Consider the following 19,925-nt stretch of genomic DNA (forward strand, 5'->3'; position numbering starts at 1 on the left):
ATAAACATTTTGAAACTGTTATTCAGCTGAGGTACATGACGCTCAATTCTGCCCATGTCCCTCTGGTACCGAAATAGCATGTTTAGAGTGATTTAAAGAGCAAAATGAAATGCTTCGTTAACAGATTAAAATTGTATTCTTGGGGGTAGGAGTATGTCGTATGAGATGAGGAGCATGTCACATTGGAATCATGATTCAGTTACAAGGTTCAGCCTCTAAATCAGAGCCCAGAGACACGAGTCCAATCTGGGCCTAATCTGGGTGACCCAGGCGGAAACAGCAATCAGGTCAAATCAAAGCCAAGGCAGCTTTGCAAATAGTCTTCTTATCATGCATAATACATCAACAGTGGCTAAACACATGAATACACATGCAACAGCGATGCTCACACGCACACGGCAGCATTGTAGAAATGCACAGACACATGTTAAGAATCTCACACACACACACACACACAGACACACAGTGACTCACATGCAAAAAGATGAGGACAGATGCACTCAGCCACAAATGCACAAACAGACACACAAGCTACACACACACATGCATCTGAACGGACTGCATTATATCGTAGTGTCTTTTCCTCTGGCTCTCCATGTTCTCCTGTCCACAGTAATCCCACTGCGGTATGCCCAGCAGCCAGCCAACCTCTGACGTGCTGCACTGATTACCGCTCAGGAGTCGAGCAGCCCCCCTCCCCTCTCTGGACCCCAGATGAGGCGGCGAGCGTGGACATCGCTACAGCAGCCTGCGGATGTATACTACATGTTGTACACCGGGGGGGGGGGGGGGGGGGGGGGTGCTGCTGGTTTTCAGCAGGATCACTCACATGGTAGTGTCTCTGCCAGTTAGTTAATGCTGAACATCATCGCTACAATCGAACTACCACAAATGCTCGTTATGTCTTGTGCCGTTTTACACCTGACTGGGCTTAAAATAACAACAAGATTTCCTTTCATCAGCTGTTGCTTCAATCACAAAGGCTGCATCATCATAACTGCAAAATCAACCATACAACGCATCTCTTGCAGCATCCTTTTGATCAAGCATCTGACACCTCGAACGTGTGAGCATGTGGTTCTGACTTTCACACCGTCAACACATCTGGCTGAGCAAACTTTAGAGAACAGAACGCAGTATTTAACACTACTACCTCACCTACAAAGCTGAATGTGAAACACTGCACCAAAACAAGACCAACCTCATTTCTGCCAAACACACAAGAAGAAGTGGAGCAAATAATTACGTTTGGACTCCTTCACAGTTCTCAAAGCAGACTGTAGTCTCTCCAGCATGGCTCTCTGATTCGCATGCACAGGAAAACAAACAAAAGGATAAAAAAAAAAAAAAAATCTGTGTCAAGCAGATTCACATGCAGCGGTCGACAGGAGCGAAAACACAGGTTTGCTGTCGCTTCTGTTGCTCCTCGGCGAGGGAAACATTCAGTGTAGCATTTGTAGAGTGATGGAGAGAGCGGGAGGTACGGAGCGATAGATACAGAGAGACGGAGAGAGAGTTTTAATCTTTTGAAAAACCCGACTGGACGCTTTTACTGCAGAGCAAAAGGGGTGTGAGAGAGAGAGGGAGAGTGGGCAGGAGCTTATGAGTGAGAGTGAGAGAGGAAGAGAAAGCCAGAGATGGGAATAGAAAATTATTAAGAAAAAAAAAAAAAAAAAGAGGAAAAGAGAGACAGGAGTGGCATGACAGGGGTGAAATGAAGGGGAGAATGAGGACATGATGGAGATGGAGGCTTACAAGAGTGGACAGACTTTGTACTGCAGGGACAGGTGCACCTACAACCTTAATCTCACCATGAAAACACAAATGCGTGCTCGCTTGGGCCATAAAGCAAATTGAACTGCATCAAAGTGGAACAGAGCAGCTAATGCAAGACATGTAAAGGTGAGGGGGTAATACATCACTGGGATGCTGCGGCTAACCTGCTATTCATAAGCAATACACTAAAAGCTAATAAGGGGCAGGATGTGTTCACTTCCCAGACAGAACTGAAACAATGCAGCATTGTCCCGTAAGATCAAAGATTATAGACTACTTTTCTTAATTCAAGCTTGAATATTCAATTCAAAAGATTGCAGATGTAAAATTTAAAAAAAAAAAATCTATTCTTAAATCATTTTTGGGAATGAATGAAAGATGGGGCTGCCACATAAACTTTGTGATCTTTTAGCAAAACAGTTCAAGCAGTTTGAACTTACAATATTTTTTACAGGATAAAAGGATACGATCCATTAACAATATAAAATGCACTGTATGCTGGTGGTTTGCACTGTCGCCTAACAGCACACGTGTCAAACTCGAGGCCTGTAGAAAAAAATCTGTGGCTGGCAAACCAGGTTAGACTCAATTAATTTTGGCCCATGCAGCTCTAGCTGTGATATGCCAGCTTAACAACTTAAACAATTTCATCTGCAACAATGCAATCTCTGTTTTGTAAAAGTATAGTTTGTCCTCAAAGTGGACATGAAATGATTACATTTTTCTGTGCAACCTGTTTCACTCGCTTGCTTTGCTGTATGACATTATGTAAACTACACGACCATTTCTTTTCTACAATTACATTTCCCTGTGACAAAGTGGTCAGGCATGAACTCATTTACCACTTGTCCCTTAACCACATTGATAATTTATTCCTTGTTATTTTACAGTCAACCATAATGCTTTAATTTAGACATTGCTAGTGTAACTTTGCTTAACATACTATCCCGGGTTTGTTTGTGGTAGCAGTAGTTACATCCATCACATCCATGCATGCATCCATGTTTTTTAAAGCAAATACTATTAACCATCAGGTCATTTGAATTTTCTCCTGTTCACAGGCAAATGTCTGGTAAATGATGTTTTTTTATGTTGCTTTGGTTATACTTACCATGTTTGTCCATTTATTCAGGTCCTATATTTAAACCAGGTGTGTGGGAAGGGCCGCCCCAGTACTTCCTGTTTATATAGGGTCACGAGGTCATTGATTGGATCACTGGGTGTAACCAAGTGAAGGGTTTTTCATTTTGTATAGCATTGTTTATTTTCTTTAAAGTAGCCTTTTGAGTTGTACTGTATGCAGTGTTTTACTTTTCAAACCATTTAGCAGAGTAAATGAGTTTGTCAGTTTCATGCGTAATCTTATTCCTGTTCTTTGTTTAGAATCGTATTGTTTGGTCTGACCTATTTTTTTTCCTCAATGGTAGAGACTAATAAGGTTCAGGTGTGTGTAAAGTCCTGTATACAGCAAGTGGGATTTTTGCCTACCAGGATGGTTGTTTTATAGTAGAATGGAGATGCCAGAAATAAAGTACACTTCAAAGAAACTTGACTAGTATGCTGATGCTGTCCACTTATCACCTTCCTTGCTGTTTATGTTACCACACAGTGGTCATGTTCAGGCCTGTACAACAGGCTTTTGTGAGTTAGCTGTATGGTTGTCTATATTTTTTAAATTTTTGTTGACTGGCTGAGGGGGTTTATGCCTACAAATCTATACAAGATAGTTTCCAATTAAAATAAATAAATAAACAGGACATGCATTTTCCAATAAATAAAAGGAATGTGATTCCTTCTCTGGTAAATTCATCCCACAGTCCAAGAAAGTGCAAGAAACAACCTGTCCAAGGAGTCCAGTGTGAGATGGGATAGTAGATTGTATATAATCTTAAATGTTTCAATTACTTGTTTCAACTCTCACAAAATAAAAAAATAAAAATATTGAGTTCATTTTGTCAAATAGTATGAAAGATAGGATAAATTAGGCTATGCCTTAGGGTGGTCCTGCAACGGGAATAATGAGTTGCTAGCCCAGAACCCTAGATAAACATTTAAACATTAAAAAAAAAAAACCCAAATGAGTGAATGAATCTAAAGAACAGCTGTGCACCTGACAAATGGTGAGCAACTCCCTGCTTCCAAGCCAAAAGTGCACTTCATGATGAAGCAGTCACTTGAAAATAGAGGAGGTCAGAACCAGTTTTCTTTACAACCCAAATAAAACCAACCTTGAAGCCTTTAAAAGAGAAAGGTTCATTGTGCATCATGACTCATCCAGTGGCATGTGGCCACGGTGACCACTTTTTAATCTGTAATTACCTAATGGTCTTTCTGTCCACAAGGGCGTCCAAATGAGACCCGTTTTAGTGGGCATCTCACCAAATCGCTTTACCCAGCCAGAAAAGTTCAACTAATGTTGCATAATGTCCATCCAATTCTGTTTCTTTGGATTAAAAAAATACTGTGTCGCTCACCAAAACAAGTTAAAAGCTTTACTATCTCTAAAAGATTTAACCTGATGAAAGTGTCATGATAAGTCACAAGTTGAATCTTACCTTTCCCATTCTCCACGTCCTGTGAGGCAATCACAAAGCCAAAGCCTTCTCCTGGCTTTCTCCTCAGCTCCACTTCAATTCCTCGATGCCGCCGAGTTCGTTCACCGCTCTGCTTCTCCAGCACTGGAACGCCGGCAGCTTCATCCTCCAGGCCCGTGTTAATCCAGTCTTTGGGCTCCATAGTGAGGGTTACTGGAATGGACTCCAAGAAACTCGTGCTCTGGATTAGCGAGGAACGTGCTGGAGAGGGAGGTGTGCCGACAGAGGTCCGGGGCACTTGCAGTGCTTCTGGGAGCACAGAGGAATTGTCAGGTGGAGGAGGGGGACGAAGCAGAGGTGGAGGGAGTCTCCGGATAGTTCCAGGGGAGACAGCTGAATGATAGACTCCTGATAAGGAGAGTGAGAGAATAAAACCGAAACAAATAAAAACAAAGGGAATACATTTTGTTAACGATTCACTAAAAAGTAGAGCTTCTTATTTTATTAATTACTGGAGACACCACATATAACACAAAAGGGGCTTTTTAAAAAAATGTAAACAGCCCTAGAGGATAGTTTGTCCAGCAAAGTGCACTGAAACACCACCGTTATGCTCAATGTGATGCAGCAAATGTTACAGAGTAGCATCGCTGCTGAGTAGGCATTTTAAGGAATAAAGGAAAATCTACACATTAATCACCAAATAATTTCCTCGTCAGTATGACTTCAAAATAAGCTTGTTCCTGACAAATGATCGTGTCATTCATGTTCATCATGTCTGTTAGCAAATAGGCAGCTAATTTGCCAGTAGAGAGGCAATTATTCCCAACTATTCCACTGGTACAGTTGAGTTATTTCATTTCAACAGTATGCAGGGTATTGGAAAAAGAATAAAACAACTAATGTGGGGAAATGATCTAATCTAAAGAACCGAGTCTACCTGCAGGTCTGAACAGAAAATTTGGGTAAGCAGTAAAAATGGATGAAAAAAGTGAATGCATAAATGGTTAAAGCAGATATTAACAGGACAAGTGGCTGAAACTGTCTTATAACTATAAATTATAAATGGTGAGTTAAAGTAAAACTTTTGAACATGACAGGTGGTAAAAATGAACGTTCTTGAGACCTGACAGAGCTACAGAGGAATGTCAGGACGGAGAGGCTGAGAACCGCTGATGGAGCAGATTGCAAAGTAAACATCAGAACAACAGCTGCTCAATCTGAATTCCACAAAACCAACAAACATTTTAATTGGTTGGTCAGATGCAAAGGTGGAACTTTAAAAAGTTCCCATCTTTTATTCTACTGCAACGAACCTGCACATTATGTATGCACAAGTCAGGGTTGCAGGAGAGCTCAACCTTATAAAAAAAAAATCACTGAATATCAAATGATTGTGAATTATTTACCTCCTCTGTAAACCAGTAAGATGACTTCTCCCCGTTTGGCGTGCTCCTGGATAATTGTTTGTACCTGAGAACAAACATTAAAAGTATTAAGTTTTGAAATTGTTTCAAAATTTTTAATCATGCAAAGTCATTTCTGATGATTCAAACTTAAGGGGTGTGAGGAAAAAAGAAGCTAAAATGTTGGAAACCACTGTTTTTACGCACTGTATCATCTTCATCGGTTTATGTTTCATCTCCCTGGTTTTCTTTCCACTTTTTCTCCTTTACCTGTGTAAAGCTAAGGCTCTGGACGTCAGCTCCGTTGATTTTGACAACAGCGTCCCCTGGCTGCAGGGAGTTGCACTGCTTCCTGTCCCAAACTCGATTTACTAAAGCAATAGTGCCTCCTGGACCGCCAGCCGTCATGCTGAAGCCCAGGCCTCTGTCTCCTTCAGTCTGGGCCAAGGCCACTGGCACCAGCTCCCCTCCACTGAAAGCTCCAAGTCCACTGCCTACACTCATTGCCCCAGGTGAGGACATGCTGCTGGGACTTGCAGTGGGGCTGGTGTTGCCCTGGAAACCATTAAAGCCACGGTGTTGCGGGCTGTCTGGGGTTGGAGGTCTGAGATGGGAGGTCTGTGGTCTGAATAGGTGGGGATGAGTGCTGCGGGGACCACCGGGGGAAGAGGAGGGCCTTCCCGGGGACTGAGGCAGGGGTAGCCGGGACCCCGACAGGGTGGACAGGTCACTCTCAGACGACTTGGATGTTCCATAAAGTAAAGGATGACGAGGTGTCGCGAGTGAGTTATTGTTGTGATTACGGATCATTGATGCCCTGATGAAGAAGAGAAAGGAGAGTTAAAATCAATACTAAATGCCTCTGTGTTCAGAGATAGTATCATACTAAAACATGTAGGGATGCAGTATCTGCCATTTAGTTTTTAGAAATAATGTCCATCTCTGAAATCCAATTTTCGCTCATCACAACATGGCAGATAGACTAACAACCCAGCAAACCGTAGTGAAGCTTAATCTAAAATGCTTCCTTTTTTCGACTGGCAAGATGATTACCTGACTGATCACTGAAAATTTTGTTGCACTGAGGCTAATTATAGCCTCAGTATCCTGTTTTTAGCTGGTAGGAACCCCATGTGGTTGTCATCTATTTCAAGGTTTGACATACTGTGGGTTCAGAGATGCTCTTCTGCATACTTTGATTGTAATAATTGGTTATTTGAGTTACTGTTGCAGTGTGGCCATTCTCCTCTCAAGTCAACAAGGCATTTTCTCCCAGAGAACTACTGGGACAACGGATATTTTCCTTTCTTTTTTTTTCTCAGAGTATTCTCTGTAACCCCAACCGATGGTTGTGTGTAGATTAGCAGTTTCTGAAATACTCAGACAAGCCCGTCTGGCATAAATAGCCACGCCATGTTCAAAGTCACTTAAATCACCTTTCCATTCTGAATCACAGTGTCAGTTTAAACAGGTATTCTTGGCCATGTCTTTATGCCTAAATGCGCTTATTTGCTGATCAGATAATGGGCAGTTGAACATGTGTATCTAATAAAGTGGCCTGTAGGCGTATATGTCAAGATAACCCATAAAACTGTACTCCATGAATCATTAAGGGGAAAATTTGATTTATGGTTGGCACCTTGACTCCAGACTGATGGTGAACTTGCTGAGCTAGCTACGCCCACACAGCGGTGGACAGTTAAATTTCCCAAGGGGCTACAAGAAAAACTGGAAGGACTTCCCCAATGAGCTCATAAATAGATCAAATTATACTCAAATTACACACATTAAAAGAGAATTAATCATTTAATGTCTCTAGGTATGCATTTATTTTTGCATTTAAGTTATTACCTGTGTGAACCAATCGCAGAAACAACTTCACTGTCACTTTGGCTTGCCATTGTTGGGTCAAGTGACTGCAGCCTGGCTAAACTTCTGTGGGAGCGAGGTGGGCGAACAGGGGACGAAGAGACGGCATTGCTCACACTGGAGCGTCTGTAAGGGGGCAGGTGTCTGGAGGTGACAGACATGGCATTTCCATTTGTGTCCAGAGTCACGCCAGGCTCCATGTACCTCCCATCACCGTGAACCCCATTAAAGTGCTGCGTGTGGGGTGAGGGTGCTGGTAGGCGAGGTAGTTGGTGAAGAGATTGAGGTTGGGTGGTGGTGGGTGGTAGGATGGGGTCCACACTGTCCAGTAACCTCGAGTGCTTTGGATAACCATCCGGGTTGTAGAGCATTGGATACCCTCTTCTAACTTCTACATCCACGCTGTGGCCTACAGACACCACCTTGAGCATCTCTACAACCTCTTTGTGAGACATTCCCAACACACAGACGTCATTGATGTACACCAGGATGTCCGCTAATAAACCACAAACAAAAGGACAGGGATACAAAAATAATTATCACAAATTTCTTAACTTAACAACAGATTCTTTCTGTTAAACTGTTCTCACTTCTGTTATATTTTTTGAAAAATCCATCTACCAAACTACCATCCAAATGTTAATTCAATATTAATTAGAAAATTGCTTATTATCAACTAGTCTGTGCGTTCAAAGCACTCTTTTGATCTGTTTTAATCTCAAATAATTTAAAATTAACAGATTATAATTTGTTGATTGTTGCATTGTTTTCTGAAATTGTGTGTGTTTGTGCTTGCAGATGCAAAGCACAAACACACATAGCTAATGTACTCATATTTATTTAGCACTTTTCTAGTTTTACTGACTCCTCAAAGCCCTTTGAACTACAAGTCACACAATAACTGTTTTCTATGCACTTCAATCACCAGTTAACTCAAAATGTGTGGAGAAAACCCACTGCAAGTACTCTGGAGTGGATCAAAACATGCAAACTGCACAGAATTAAACCATGAACCATCTTGATGTGAGGCAACAGTGCGGCTCATCCCACTACAACCACACTGTTTCACATCCCGTGTCTGTGTCAAGGCACCATCTCTCAAGGCACCTTCTGACCTCTGTATGACCTCTGTTCCTTATGCGGACCATATATGATCATATCTACACTGTTTTACTATTACGCTCTTTTGAGATTCTCCCATGACCCTGCAAAGACCAGCGGTTTTGTGTCCCTGCGGGACGCTGGGTGAATGCATGTGAACACAGGCAGTTCTCATGACAGTGTGCTGATGAACTCTGTCACCACTGTCCCGTGAAAAATACACACAGACATGTCTGTCACGATTCCCTCAAACCACCATTTTACTTGATTTGACCGACACTGCTGGACCTAAAAATCTTTAAATCTAAAAATCTTTATCAGTAGTTATGGGTTAAATGTGACACCAAACAACCGCAGTGTACAAAAATTTGTATCACCCGTACAACAGTATAAAAATATTCATATTGCAGTCTAACTAAGCAAAATTTAGGTTATTTTTGCAGCAAAACGTCAGAATGGGTCAAATTTGACCTGAGCAGTATGTAAGGGTTAACCCTTCTTACTAGTTTCATATGCTTAAGTGTGCAGCGTTTGTAAATGGAATACACACTGTGTATTTTGTATGTGTGTAGACTAATCCGACCACATAATCCTCCTAAACCAGCCTATTAACAGATATGAACTAGATCAGTCCCTGCAGAGACAGCCTGTGCCCCAGCTTTCTAGAGTGCAAATACCATGCCTAGTGCATTTGCATGAGTGTGTCTGCAACCAGCATGTGCAATGGTGTTTATGCATGATGGCCAGATTAGAGTGTGCTAGCCCTGAAGATTAAGAACTGATCACTCACTTTCTGTGGAATATTTTATAGTGAAACCCACAGAAATTCTGACAGAAAGAACAAAAATAAGAAAAAGACACTTACACACGACCAACTGCAAAACTGTAGCAGTCATGACCATGATACACATAATCTTTTACCTGTCTTAAGAGTGGAGGGTCCACTTTCTGTCACACTGTACACCTGCAGAAACTCTCTCGGCCTGCTTCCCCCCACAATATTGAAACCAAACCCTCTGGGGCCTTTGATCAAGTGTGTGTGCACAGGGAAACCCCTGAGGTCCCCAGGCTCGTCCGTGAACCCTGCGAGTTAGCGATAAAGGCGGAAAAGAGAGGATGGGTTAATAACGATGCTTACCTCCAAGAAAAAGTCATAATAGTCCTTAAGGAAAGAAATTTAAAAATATGCCAACAGGGTGGAATCATAGAAAAGACTGAACACCGTCCTGCATGTTTACATACAATTCAGTGCTTAGAACTTACGAATGAGGCAAAAGAGAGAGAGCTGTAACACTGCAAACCAATCAGCAGATGGGCTTTTAACAAAATGCTACACAAACCAAAGCATATGGTTGGACGATTGCATTAAAAGCAGAATCCATTACAGACGACCACCTTAAAATGGAAACATAATCCATTAGGTCGACCCAGCTCTCTACAGTAATCCAGGTCTTTATTTACTATTTAGTGTTGCATCAAGAAATCTGTGCTATTACAGACTGCGCCTTTCCTTTCATGTTTGTTCTTAATTCAATCCTGCCCTAATTGTGGGGACAGAAGCAGCAATCATTTCCAGCTGTAAACATGTAAATGTTTGTACCAGATTGTGCAGAAATCCTATCAGGTACCTCTGATCATAATGAATATTATATCACCTTCTGCTGGTGAGAAAAGTGTACTGCACTTTGTCGAGACAAGCCTGAGTCACAGTGTGGCAACAGAGCGTTTCCAATCATGACAAACAGCCATCTGCAACTAGATTCCCTCTAAACAACAAATGATGTGGCCAAATCATGAAATCAAGTTGCCAGTCACATGTCATGCACGTGTCAATCCTGCCAGTCCCAGTAGCGAGTCTGGCTCTTCGCCAGCAGCTCTGAGCTTTAGGCCTTAATCACTTACACGTCTCAGTTCAGCTAAAAGCTCATTCCATCTCATTTGGCTCTAACAAGCTGGCTGCGTCTGTTTCTTCCCATTTTGACAAATATATAGCTTCATTTAGACTGTTCAACAGTTAAATCGCTTGCCAGTGTTTTAATAATTACACGGAATTCGAGTGAAACGTAGAGAGAAAGATAGAGACGAATGCAAACGAAAGACGCTCACAGTCGTTTTTGTAGAGGTTTTCCCTGCTTGAGGCTCGATGACTCTGCCAGCTGGTCCTCTTTGGGTTGCGTCTTGGAGAGACAAAGTTGGAAAAGAAATGAAAGCCGCCCTCTTTAGAAACATAACAGCATTGGATATAATATGACAGTGCTGGAATTTATTACACTTTTGTTGAACAATAGAAACGCCTGCCTCGGCAAACAATGCAACTTTCTCTACCATCTTTTTCCAGCGTGCTAAAAGGAGGCATTGAGCAAATTGAGAAAATCACATATTCACTTTTTAGAATGAAATGAAAATGATAGACAGACAGACAGAGTCAGGTTTCTGACCTTTTTAAATGCATATTTTTAATATGTATATTAAAAATATGCATAATATATTTCTTTTAAAAAACTTTTGTCTATTTATAAGAGTAGATATCTCTTCTATTGTTATCTCAGGTACAGCATTTTTGCTGTGAATATGGAAGCCTTGACCGCCTATTGTTCAGATCTTTTTACGAGGGGCAGCCAATCAATAATCGAATAGAGAATGACTTGATTGATCTGAATTAGGAATTGTGCAAAAGCCACTGTAACAGAGTCCAAGAATCAAAAGAATTATCATAGAGAAGACCAGTAAGGAAATACAGCCAGTCAGGCTTTGACTAAAAATGCCTGAAAACAGTAAATCTCATTAATAAAAATAACGTACATGTTGAATTAATTAAATTATTTCTATGTCAGTGATTAGGTTCGGATTAGGAGTAGATGGGTGGGGTTCGGTCATGTTAAGCTGGTAAGTGCATGCAACCCAGCTATTGCTGGGGTTTAAAAAAAGAAGCCAGCCTTGCTGTTGTTCTGTATTTCCTGGCTTTAGCTTCATAATAAGCTGACAGATAGAATGGTGTTATTGATCTTCTTGTCTAAAGCCTTATTCACACAGGACTTATTATCTGAAGACCTCTAGTCATTTGTAATAATTGCTCAAGAAGTCTGAGATCAAAATCTCATACAAATCTACAGGATCCATAATTTGAAAAGTTAATATGTCTGTGAAGGTTCTCAGTCATCCAGGTCATCGTAGTCAAAGGAGCTTGCAAAGAAAAGCGTCTGGACTTCTTTAAGTTTACTTGAAGACGTTTCACCTCTCATCCGAGAAGCTTCTTCAGTTCTAAGGTCAAATGGTGGAGAGTCCCAGATATAAACCTAGTGGGAGTATCCCCCCACAGAGGGACAAAAGGACCCCCTGATGATCCTCTAATCGCCTGAGCCAAGGTGTGAAACTGGGTGTGGGTCCCAATCAGCCAGAGTTTCGGGTGTGTTCATTGTGAAACCTGGCCCCACCTTATCATGCGAATTCCTGAGGTCAGATGGCCCAGGATGTGAGTGGGCGTTAAGGCGTCTGGGAAGGGATCTCAAAACTGGATTATAGATGGCAGAGAGTTGGTGTCGTAAACCCCCGCCTCTGTTCAAAGATGGTCGCTCACAGTGGACATAGATGGCTTCTTTCACTCCTCTTTATATTTGTACCACAGATAACCTTTTTATGGTGAATCCTAGAGGTGCTGTGGTGTTATTTATATTTTATTTGTATGAAATTATCTTTAAGGTGTTCTCCACACCTTGCTTGTGCATCTTTGCTGTCAGAGTTGTGACTGTTACAAATTAAGGAGGGTTAGTGTCACTATACAGCATAAAGACCGATAGAAATTTTATATCCTCTTGCAGAAGAACAAGGATGATGATGAGATGGATAACCGCAATGACAGGAATCAGTAATTAACATTTTGCTGTCTTTCAACAGACTTGGCTGTTATTACGTGGCAGCCTATTATTATTAATCTTAGTCCTGTAGCTGCTGACCACAGATGTCAGGAAATTCAAGTAAAACACAGACTTCACTGATCCTGTGTGAACGTACTGCACAAAATACAGACGTGGGGGGCGGGTAATTTCTAAATCACAAGATCCCCTTTGAATAATAATCCCATGTGAATAGAAGTTAAATCTCAGAACGTGAATAAGCCTGTTCCCTGAAATGTTGGACTATTCATTTAATAGATTTATGGCGACACTTACTCTATGTAAACTGACTCTCCTGGGTCACTGAAGGCCTGCTCCCAGTGATCGGGCATCACGCCTCTCACTCTGGCACCACTCCTGCTGCTGATGATGCCGTTTTCTATGACGTGACCATCGCCTCCGCTACTGGATGCTCGTGTGCGACCGGGAGACCGGTGACCAAGAGGGATGCTGCTGCTAACACCCGCAGAGCCTCCTGTAATTACAGTCAGAATCACTTTTATTGTCACGTGCACATGCAGGATTTTTTTTTTTATGACAGAGAAGAAATACTTAACACTGATATATTATTGAACAGATGTGGCAGGTAAAAAGTTTCTCCTGCAAGCTGTAATGACCTTATTCTGGCATTTCCACTGGGGGCTGTCAGGCAAAAAGACCTGAGGTCAGCATCTCAGCTGTCTTTGTCCTTTCTCTAAGGAGGAAGAATATGTGACTATGCATGCCACACTAGCAGTAGATGAAAAATAAGCATATTTTCTTTCCTAGCTGTCCTTGTAGCTGTCCTTCAGTTCTGAGCTCCAGCATGGATTTAAGAGACGTCAGCCCTAACACTGGGAGTCCTGCTGCACGCGACAAGTGATGCTGGACCCATCCACCCACGCATCGTCACTTCAAAAGATGACTCAGCAGAGGTCAGGGTGTTGGACGGCTCTCTCAAACTCCAACCTGCCTGCATCCTGCACCGGTCCGGACTGCCTGCTGCAATACCTGACTGCTTGGAGCACGTTTCTGGATAGCTGTCTGCCTGATTTTCTCACCTCCCACACTGCCTGCCTCTCTCTTATCTTCTGTCCCATTCTGGCTCCCTGCCTTCACCCTTCTTAACACTCAGCCACCCTACCTGCCACCTCCACCCCCTACGCTGCTGCCGTGCTCCCTTTCTCTAATATTTAATCTTACACTCACCTTCTGTTCAGCTCCTGTGTACTAGTTTCATGTTGCCTTCACTTCTTTGTGCCTGCAGTCTATTCAAGTATATAATTTTGCAGTATTTGTATTTCACTCACGCTTATTCACCACAATTCAAAGGGTAATATTGTTTATAATTTATATTTTTTACTCTTTGTAGCTTGTGATCATTTGAAGGTGTATGGCTGGAGGCCCTTGTCATTTCCTTTTAATCATGAAAGCACAAAAATATCTGTATATGTGATCATTTCCTGTCTTGATCGCTGTATCTTGCAAAGCTTTTGCACCTTTTTGCTTCAACTTGTGGTTATTTTGCATCTCTTATGGTCACTGTGTGTCTTTATGATCATTTACATTTATTTCTCATTATTCCTGGACTTTTTTGGCAGCTATTCTAGTCTCTCTGGAATATATAATAGAGCACAGAAACCTCTGACTGTTCGGGCTCTTCGTGCCTCCCAGGTTGGCTCAGTAAATGTAGGTCCATATGAAAAATCATCCATGGTCTGAATGAGAACTACTTCCAAATGTTCTCTCGCCACAAGGGGTCGCCACAGCAGGTAGCTCCAGATGTTTTTGATTTGGCAGAAAACCAAAGAGAATTTGCGTCCCCATCTGGACTCGAACCAGTGCCCTTTTATTTTCCAAGCGAATGTGTTAACCACTACAAATTTGGAGGTATCTTCATAACAACTGAATAAATATTCTTGTATTTTTATGATCTAATACCCACACTGAGTCCCAGGCAAAGGATATCTGCACTAGGACTCAAAAAAAAAGGAGTACCTCACAAGTCGAAGCATTATTAGTAACAAGCTGCTTCTACTTTGATCATTTAAGTGCATTTCGCTGATGATGCTTTTATTTAAATATGTTTTTGAAAGTAAGCTCTTTGCATTAGTCTTTTCTCTCACTGGTGATTAATGAGCCTTTTAAGCCTTCTCTTTAAACGAGATAGTATTTTGGTCACAACTGCCACAAAAACCTACAATGACCGTATGTTTGGGGAGCCTGATGACTCGAGTCGAACAATGCTGCTTTCTTGTCGCATGATTTGCTAGTTTTCGTCCCTCACCTCTCTGTGTGCACACTTGTCTGCTTCCCTCTTTGCCTGCTTGACCCAAGGCAGCTTGACCTTCCCTTGGAGGTGATCCAGCAATCGATGAGGCCACAGCCCAACTGAGATTCTAGAGCATACTAATCATGCTAATGATTGATTAATTTGGGCATTGGAGACTGGAGCTATTGATAGAGAGACGACGCAGTATTAAGCTGCTGAATACTTTGCAGTTCTGAGAAGATACATTTTCCCACTGCTGATATTCTATATAAATAACTCAATATAACTGATAACTTCAATGCTTCATTTATGATTACTTAGATGCAGACGAACATTTATTGCTCTGCCAGCACCGGCCATAGTTTAGCTCAGTGACACTTGCCCGAGTCTCCCTCGTTGTGTATGCCTTCTGGTGCAGCCTTTTCCAAGTTGCTGAGCGATTTGCTGCGTGTGCGGAAGTTTCTGAGCAGGTTGCGGTGTTCCTGGTAGGTGATGGGGGGGCTCTCTGCACTAACGTGAACGGGCCGAGGTGTGCCGTAGTAATTCCCTGAGACACAGAAAAGCAGAAGAGAGACACCCTTTCTTAATAAATTGAGATGCAATGAAAAAGTTAATTGTTATAATGAAATAAACTGAGATATTGGGATTAATGTACATTATGGGCCCATTCAAATCCACTGGCATTAATTTGAAGATCATTAATTTCACAAAGCCTATATGAACAGTTCAAACATGATATGAATTCATGAGGTAAATAAATTACACGATTATGCACATATATACCTCATACAACATATGCATGTACACACCTTTGTTATGTATCCCCTGAGATCATAAACTACATTCTTAGAATGAGCCATCTGCTCCAGCTCCTAAAGCAGAAATGAAATTACCTCCACCCCTCCATTTGGCTCGTGGAGATCCAAATGGGCTGAGGGAAACATTAGATTAGTGAACTCAGCAGCAAGGTCACCAGCCGTCACCGTTTACTGCGCTTTCTGCAGGCGATTGGACGAACAACGCTGCCGACACTCCAGACTGCTTTGCTGTAGCAATACGTCCGTCAATGTCACATGCAAGGCAGGTGAGGATGGCATTTATTGCTCCCATTAAACTCTTATAAATTATGGATGTTAATGTATGGATGCTTTTTAATCAGAGGGAGCACTCTGACCCTTACAAAAGAAGGAGTCTGTGGGGAAGATACAAGCTGAGTATCACCAGCTTTCATGAATAAGCACCAAGAATTAGCCTTTGAAGCCTCCTTGTATTTACCTTACACATCGCCACTGTTAGAGGCACAATAAGGGAAGAGGGTGACAAAAGTCTTCCAGTGTTTTCTTGCTGAGAAGTAAATGTGAAGACCGATATGACATGGGTTTGATAAATGCACACTTAATGTGAGCCAGGAGACATTTAGCTGAGCTAAGCATAAAGAATGGAAATAGGCTCATGTCAAAAAAACAGAACTTAAGCAACAAATCAGAGCACCTATAAATTTACAAGATAAATCTCAGTTGTGCAACATGGACAGAAGGTAAAATGTAAAGATGACAAGTTGTCTCATGGTGTTTTTTTCTGTTAACTGTTTAACTTTTGGCTCTTTTACTTGATCTCTGGTCACGTTGTTTCCTTTTTTGGATTCATGCAGCTTTCACTTGTGCGGCACCTTTTGATGCTTCTTCTTTTCGTTTGATTAAAGTTACCTTTGTTTCACTACCTGCCTGTCTGCCTTCTTTGACTCCTGCACTGGTACAAAATTGTGGTTTTAGACATAGACATAGACTTGATTAACCCCACACTGGGGGAATTCACATGTTACATGAAAATGTGAATTAGAGATATATTAGAAAAATAAATAAGAAATAAATAAGAAAAAATATTGTACAAAATAAACAAGTAAAAAAAAATATACAAGAGTAATTTGTACTATTTATAAGTGGTTGGTAAATACAGTAAAATACACTGTGAGATTTTTTCATTTGCACACAAAGAGCAGTGGGAGTGATTATACATACACATATATTTTAGCAGGTATCTATTGTACGTGTGTTTTGCCCAGCCTGACTACTGTCGGGATGAGTGCTCCGTCCTACAACATGGCTGGAACAGCTAAACAAGCTGCTCAGGGGATATGAGGTATTGTCCATAATGGACGTTAGCTTGGATAGCATCCTCCACTCACCCACCTCCTCTATAAAGTCGAGTGGACTGGCCAGGACAGAGCTGGCCCTCTTCACCTGTCTATTTAGTTGGCTCCGGCCCCTTTCCATGCTGCCATCTCCCCGGCAGACTACTGCATAAAAGATTGCAGAGACCATCACTGTGTCATAAAAGGTCCTCAGTAAAGACCTGCACACCCCAAAGTACTCAGCCTGCCGGGCAGATGGAGCCGACTTTGGTCCTTCTTGTGTAGAGCATGAGTGTTTTCTGACCAGTCCAGTTTACTGTTAAGGTGAACACCCAGGAGTTGGTTTTCTCTGGAACACAACTACCATCTCCTTCATCTTACTGGTGTTGATATGCAGGTGGTTGAATTCACACCAGATGACAAAGTCAGTGATGACCTTCACCACCCAGGACAGTAGGCAAACTGTAGAGGGTCAAGTATTGTGCTCACCAGGTGGGTGAGGAAGATCCTTTCCAGGGTCTACATCAGGCAGGAAGTTAACAACACAGGTCTGAAAATGATTAGGCTTCCTGGGGTGCACGGTTTTTGGCACTGGACCCACACCAGAAAGTCTTCCAAAGGAGAGGGACCTTTTCCAGACGAAGGCTCAGATGAAACATGCGTGAATCTGTATATGTATTCGTCATTCACCCTTACAAAAAGACTGAGCAAAGACCCCTGTACAGGAATCACTTTAATTCTTCATATCACAGATTCAAGGAGCAATTTAGGTCCATATTGGCATTATAGTATCCCACAGTTCCTGCAGATTTACTGGCTGCACATCCACGATATCCCACTCCACCACATCCCACAGTTGCTCTACTGGACTGAGATCTGGTGACTGTTGAGGCCAAAAACCGGTTTGAGATGATGGGAGCTTTGTAACATGGTGCTATCAAGCTGGAAGTAGCCATCAGAAGATGAGTACACTGTAGTTGTAAAGGGATAGAAATAGTCAGCAGTCAGCTTAAACTGTTTCTCCCGATCAAGGCAATTTGCCCCAGAGAACTGCCATTCACTGGATATTTTCTGTTTTTCAGACCACTCTCTGTAAACCCTAGAGAAGGACATATGGGAAAATCCCAGCTGATCAGCAGCTTTTGAGCAGACTGGTGTGTCTGCCATCAACAACCATGCCACGTTCAAAGTCACAAAAATCCCCTTTCTCCCCCATTCTGATGCTCAGTTTGAAATTCAGCAGGTCATCTTGATTATGTCTACATGACTAAATGCACTGAATTGTTGCTGCAGTCTAATTGGCTGATTAGACATTTGCATCAATGAGCAGTTGAACAGGTGTATACAAGAAAGCAGCCAGTGAATGTATACCATGTCCCAAAAAGTTGATTCTGTTAATCTGGATGTAAAGTTTTCAGTGGGTGAAACATTTCGTCATTCATCCAGTTGACTTCTTCAGTCTTAGCTGACTGCAAGTTTCCACAACCTTATAAACAGTACATTTGCACAATGACTAAAACTAGCATCACTGGCAAACAATGGACTGTGAGGTCAGTTTCTGGATCGTTTATATGGAGATTGTCATGACCATTGACCAATGATCAGAAGATAGGTAATAATAATAATAATAATAATAACGGATTGCATTTATACAGCGCTTTTCGAGACCCTCAAAGCGCTTTACAATTCCACTATTCATTCACTCTCACATTCACACACTGGTGGAGGCAAGCTACAGTTGTAGCCACAGCTGCCCTGGGGCAGACTGACAGAAGCGAGGCTGCCATATTGCGCCATCGGCCCCTGTGGCCATCACCAGCAGGCGGTAGGTGAAATATCTTGCCCAAGGACACAACGACTGAGACTGTCCGAGCCGGGGCTCGAACCGGCAACCTTCCGATTGCAAGACGAACTGCCAACTCTTGAGCCATGATCGCCCTCAGTGTACCTACAGGTCAGGCTAGGTAGCAAGGGGGGAAAAAAAAAAACATCGAAATGTGTAACACAAAAGGATAATACAGAAAAACTCCTCTGCACAGAAGCACATAAATGTCCACAGCACAACATTATGGAGCACGTGACAAGCAACTGGGGTGGGTAGGGGTGAGGAGTAATCCCAAGCAAACACAGCAGCCATCCTGCCCTGCAGCTATTTTTCCAGCGCTGGGCCCAAACCCGCTGTGTTCTCCAGGAGGGAACAAGCATACACTACATTACTCTCTTTGTGCTGGGGGACCGGGCTCTTGGAGTGGACCAATTTTTGGCCCAGTGTTTTTTGGGGTCTGAAAGCCACAGAGATGCAGTGTTTAGAGAAAATGAGCATGTCCCGATGCTCTTGACACATAAAGCATCACCAAGGGTTTTCGCTTAGGCAGCAGTTGATCTTCTCTCTTAGATCACCTGGGGCTTTGACAAATGTCCACCTGGGATAACCACACTTACAGAGGGCCTTCTTGATATGATGTTCTTCTGCTTCTCTGGCCATTTTTTCTGTGGGGATGGTGTTCGCTGTGTGTTGAAGTGTCCTAATCACACCCAGTTTTTGCTCCAGTGGATAATGACGGTCAAACGTTAAATACTGATCCATGTGCGTTGGTTTACTGTACACATCAACTTTTAAATGTCCCCCATTGCTGATGGAAATCTCAGTCTAAGAAGGCTAACCTTAAAAGGCTAAAAAAAGGACAAAACCTCTAGGGTAACAATAACAACACACCGCTGCTTTCTGAGCTGAATCTGGTTGGACTTTGCTTTAGATTTCAACCAAATTTTTAAGTTCATTCAAAAGTGAAAAGTAGAAATTTAATCTTTTCAGGAATAATAATCTAACCAGCAGTCCTCTGACATATATACACCAATTTATGCTATTTATATATGTATATCTATATCTATATGTAAATTGTGTTCATCAAGGGGTTATTTCTCATTGTCTGATGTATGTTGGGTTGTCCGATCAGAATCCAG

General features: G+C 42.1%; 1 protein-coding gene across 3 annotated transcripts in view; it reads right to left on the minus strand.

Annotated features, from left to right (window-relative positions):
- magixb (MAGI family member, X-linked b) overlaps positions 1-19,925 on the minus strand; it is a 50,859-nt gene that overhangs the window by 9,120 nt on the left and 21,814 nt on the right. For all 3 annotated transcript variants that reach the window (XM_084917090.1, XM_084917089.1, XM_084917091.1), the window contains exons 5-12: positions 15,213-15,377; positions 12,856-13,054; positions 10,793-10,863; positions 9,608-9,769; positions 7,568-8,081; positions 5,987-6,533; positions 5,720-5,783; positions 4,332-4,718 (exon numbers count right to left, since the gene is read on the minus strand). In XM_084917090.1, coding sequence (XP_084773216.1) covers positions 4,332-4,718; positions 5,720-5,783; positions 5,987-6,533; positions 7,568-8,081; positions 9,608-9,769; positions 10,793-10,863; positions 12,856-13,054; positions 15,213-15,377 — 2,109 coding nt within the window. The remainder of the gene's footprint in view (positions 1-4,331; positions 4,719-5,719; positions 5,784-5,986; positions 6,534-7,567; positions 8,082-9,607; positions 9,770-10,792; positions 10,864-12,855; positions 13,055-15,212; positions 15,378-19,925) is intronic.

Source organism: Perissodus microlepis, chromosome 20, assembly GCF_051167445.1.
Source record: "Perissodus microlepis isolate ML-2025 ecotype Zambia chromosome 20, ASM5116744v1, whole genome shotgun sequence".
Taxonomy (NCBI): Eukaryota; Metazoa; Chordata; class Actinopteri; order Cichliformes; family Cichlidae; genus Perissodus; species Perissodus microlepis.